Genomic DNA, 4,894 nt, shown 5'->3' on the forward strand with positions numbered 1-4,894 from the left:
ATTACTGCATCTGTAAATAAGAACCTCACATGAGAAAAAGTGTCGGTAATGGACATAAATCTGGCCGTTACCTCGAACTTGTGCAACGAATCTTCGAGGGCATCTTGCAGTAGCCAATTAACTAAACAATTACTTCAGTGGCATGAAGAAAGTTTGCCTGTTTCACACACACACACAGATTAAAGTGTCGTGAACTTCCTAAAAGGTGAAGGCAATTTTTAAACTAAGTATATTTCCTAATTATCCCTGGCATGGCTTCTTGATAATAGTTGCAAAGCTTTTAATCCACTACACTACAATTTTCCTTTTAAGTACACACACACACACACACACCACCAATGAAGGAGATAAAGATAACTGGCAGAATAGATACACATTTAGCGCGAAGTGTGTAATCAAGTAGTTACGAAGTCTTTGAAAAACTGAAGGTGAGGAAAGTCGGTATTTGAAGCTCCAAGCTAACGTGATAAATTGATCTTTAGCTTCCTGAAATCGTGACCACAATTAATCATATAGGTATTCAGAATGCCTAGAATAAACTTGTAACGAAAGTACTACGAACCTAGGAAGTCAAAAAGAGTCGTTGATATACAAGAAAGTGAGCAGAGATCAAAATACAAATAAAATGGTCTAAATATCTTTTTACATGCTACTATTCCAATGCTTTAGTAACTTGAAACTGATTCTTTGAACAACGCATTGTTTAGAACAATAAACACTCACCTATTTGAAATAAACACGAGAGCTTTATTGTTGAAAAGAAAACCGACAACAATGAAAGAAACCAAATGATTGGACTAAGTTTCATTGTTACATTCAACTGGCTCATAACAATAAGAATTGTTGTGAACTCAACGATTCAGTTCGATAAAACTGCTAATTTTGTAATGGAAAACTTCTTCCAGACTTCTCTCCAAAGCCACAGTTTCTGTTATTACGGTCACTTATGATAAAACACCAGATAAAGTGGAAAGATTGCGATTCTATTCTACGTACGTCCGACGGTGGAGAATTTCAAGTGCACCACTTCGTGCTGGCCGATTGCAGTTCTTACTTCAACGCCATTTACAAAATTAAAATCTATTCTCTTGAGTGGAGAAATTTTGTTATTCCTGGCGTGAATCGCCAAAGTGTAGAACTAATAATCGACTATGCCTATACCGGAAACGTTACCATAATGTGGAATAACGTGATAGATCTTTATAGGGCTGCGGCACAATTTAAGATGTGGAACTTAGTAGAGAATTGTTGCGACTTCTTCTTGAAAGAACTCAATCTAACCAATTGCATTTCCATTCTTGATTTCGCCAAGAGAAATCGATGTACAGAGGTCGAAAACACAGCAAAAGAGTAAGTGGAGAGAAAAATTATATTTATTCGGTGTATGAAGTTGATTGAATTCAATTTTTAATTGCAAACACCAAATGATATTTTCTGTAAGTGCGAGGTTTGTATTGGAAGCTATTTTCTTGTGATCCTTAAATTCTTTTTTTTGCAGTTTCTTAGCGTCCAATCTTGCAAGAGTGACTCTCCACAGTCCTCAGTTGCTGACGCTTTCAGTAGAAGACATTTTAGGATACATGGGAGAGCCGAATATTTCCACGATTGAGACGTTTCACAAGAAATTCGCCAAATGGATTAAGGCAAGTATTGGCCTTCTATAAACGGATCCCAGTACTGCAGAGTTTTATAAAATATGCATTCGTGGCTTTTCTAAGGGTTCTTAATGGCTTAAGGCTGGGATGCATTCTCACGAAGACCGGCCCTCACTAATTTAATTTATGATTTTTAATTATTTCAAGGTTAATTTAAATATTAGTGTCTTCCATTTATATTTCAACAAGATCATTACCTCAGATCTTTGTATTTGATTGCTGTTTTCTGATTGGTCAATTCAGATTCAGGATACTCAAGGACCAAGGATAAACAATCGATGTGTTGTTATAGATTCCCGTCTTTATGTGATCGGAGGTAAGACCAAGAAGGATGGTGCTCTTCTTAGAAGTTGTCGATGCTTTGATGTAGTTACTAAGATATGGCGAGAGCTTCCTCCTATGAAAAAAGAAAGGTGAGTGTTATTAGGCATCTAAATCTTACGATTTGTACGTGATCAGGGGTCCATACTTTTTTTTTTAAGTGGTTCCTATCTATGTAAGGTTTTTCACCGTAGGCGTGGATGCTTCGTGAAGGTCTTTAGGTGTAGATGATTTTCACTGTCCGGTGTGAGATCACCATCCTGCTTACCGGAGTCCTGAAGTTGCTTGAGAAACTTATAATACATTGATAATAAGGGGTGACTTCAAGGGACTTATTTTACATTTTATACATTTTTAATCGTTTATTGAATACATATTTCATCAATAAATTATCTTGCATAACATCACATAATGGCAAATCGGCTAGAGAACAAATACAGTTTACAAGTAAAAAATACTATTAGTAGGCGGTAGATGGCGTTGTGTGTAGATGGAGGATTAGGTAGTGCAAACGATGTGTTGTGTCGAGTAGAGAGACCTTATGCGATGAGTCTTTGGACTCCATGAAGGTATCAATTATTATTATTATTATTATTATTATTATTATTATTATTATTATTATTATTATTATTATGGTCTTCTTTTACAGAGAATCGATGTGCGTGGCGGTTCGGGATGGATGCATTTATGCTATAGGTGGAAACGGTAAGAGATATGCGATGAAAGCTGTTGAGTTGTATGATACAAAGAGGCACAAGGTAAGATAAATAAATAGAAATTTAGAGTATTAGAATTAAAAATGTATTAGAAACATACCAAGTTCATGATAATGTTAGCATGTGGAGCCTTTATATCCTGAAATGATCAGCCTGGTTGGCCGAGTGGTTAGCCTACTCGCTCTCCGTCCAGACTGCAAATTCGAATCAAACCGTAGCAGTGGATGCTTCGTGATGGCTTTAGATGTAGGTGATATTTAAATAAACAAACAAAAAAAGGAGATACAGTTGAGCTTGTAGTACTTCATATGTTATGAAGCCAGCTGCTGTTGCATTAAATATAGTGAGACTTTTTTTTTTTTTTTTGTAATATATTTATTACTCTGTAGCTCAGTGGGTTTAAGCGATGACTTTTGGTGGGAAAGACTCGAGGTTGAATCTGGTCTAGGACACGAAGAACTATTGTCAGGACTTTTCATCTGAAGGTGAGTTAGCTAGCCTCATACACACGAAACTGTTTTGGTCTGCTCAAATTCCAATCTATCGAACTCATATGTGTGATATTTTTTCAGGACACAGTGGTGATTTTTGGGTTTGCATGTGCTGTATCAATCTTGCTGAGCACATTCCAAATTGCTACCCACCACCGTGGTATTGTCAGATTCTTGACAAGGAGCATCAAAGGAGTTTGTGTATTTGTCTTATGAGGAAGAAAGGTTTAAGCTATTTAAATTAGCCATCTAAGAGAAATTTTCTATGCTTTCTTTCTTTCCGGTAATTTTATTATACAATCCAGCATTAAAATTATCCTCTGAATCCGTTTTATAAATAAATACGGCACTGTTAAGCTGTTGATTGTATTTATAATAATCATTTTCGAAAGTTCGTAGATTAGCAACCAACTTTTTTATTTTAATGGATGAAGAGTGGCGCCATCTAGTGTGCTGAGCTGTAAATACACAGCACAACAACCCGAAATTTTATGGAGTTAATTTAAAATAATTAAGTATTCAAAATTATAATTGTTATTCGTGGTTATATTAGTATAAAATAAAATTATTATAACTATTAGAAGTCATTAGTTTTATAGTAATATATTATATTATAAAGTTAAAAATGTATTGTGTGCGTTATCGTATGTCATACATAGTTATGAACCTTCCACAAACTATTGTTATTATTATTGTGTGACATTATGTGAAAACGTTAAGATTCCAATCTTACCAACGAATGCACTCTGTGCCGACTAGAAATTAATCAATTAATATCACTACAATATAACATGATAGAGCTGATTTTCTAAGAACAAATAGACGATACAGCAATGACAAAATATAAAATATATCTCCAGTAAAACAGATATGTCGCTGTGAAGCTATGCTAAAATATTACTTTGGTGCCAACCACAAGATAACCAGAACCACGTATCGTATAACAAGACCCTCAGATGACTAACTAGATCGCTATGAGAAAGCTACTGAGAATGTTTACATCTCAGAAATGTTCAACAGAATAAAATTTGAAAGCAACATTACAAACCACAGCATTCTAAAAAGGAAAAAAAAAAAAAAAAGTCAAGTGCATACTTTTCACTTGAAGGTGAGTTACCCGGTGTCATACAGGGTGGGAGAGTCAGACTCTCAGGTTTTTCATCCAACCAACAGCCAGGAGGACACTAAATTTGCATACAAAAATACATGTTAAGACACGATTGTCCACCGTATCCTAAAATTACGGTTATGACCAAGTCATAGGGCTTAATGACCTGTAAGTATTGCAGTTTATTGGGATTTTATTTATTTATTATTATTATTATTTTAACCACGGTTGTTTATGTTATATTGAAAGCCTGTTTTGTTGGAGGCCTCTTTTACTGGAGATTATTTTTTAGCTTCGTACTGAAACAGTGCTACAAATTGTGTTCCCACATGTAGGACCAGAAGAGGCCTGGGCCTCCAACCATACCCTGTGTTATCCAACTCCAGGCTTGTTTTAATCTTTAGAGCATGGTTTCCAGACTATATAAAAAAATAAATAAAATTAAAAATTAAGAAAAAAAAATTAAAACAGTTTCCCAACTTTTCGTGGGATATAAAAAAAAAGTAACATTGGAATCTTTATCTAAATTTTCATTGTATATATATATATATATATAAATAACGCAAATGTATATCATCTATGCACCTGTATGTACAATGGACA

The 4,894-nt window shown here is 34.8% G+C and overlaps 1 protein-coding gene across 1 annotated transcript; it reads left to right on the top strand.

Annotated features, from left to right (window-relative positions):
* Positions 1–929: 929 nt before the first annotated feature.
* On the top strand, positions 930–1,664 carry LOC150110263 (kelch-like protein 10). The gene is made up of 2 exons (XM_090394888.1): positions 930–1,350; positions 1,499–1,664. The coding sequence occupies exons 1-2, from the start codon at positions 947–949 to the stop codon at positions 1,662–1,664; spliced, it is 570 nt and encodes a 189-aa protein (XP_090251014.1). The 5' UTR covers positions 930–946.
* Positions 1,665–4,894: the final 3,230 nt, after the last annotated feature.

This window comes from Typopeltis vanoorti, chromosome 1, assembly GCF_054136105.1.
Source record: "Typopeltis vanoorti isolate ZY-2024b chromosome 1, IOZ_Tvanoo_1.0, whole genome shotgun sequence".
Classification (NCBI taxonomy): domain Eukaryota; kingdom Metazoa; phylum Arthropoda; class Arachnida; order Uropygi; family Thelyphonidae; genus Typopeltis; species Typopeltis vanoorti.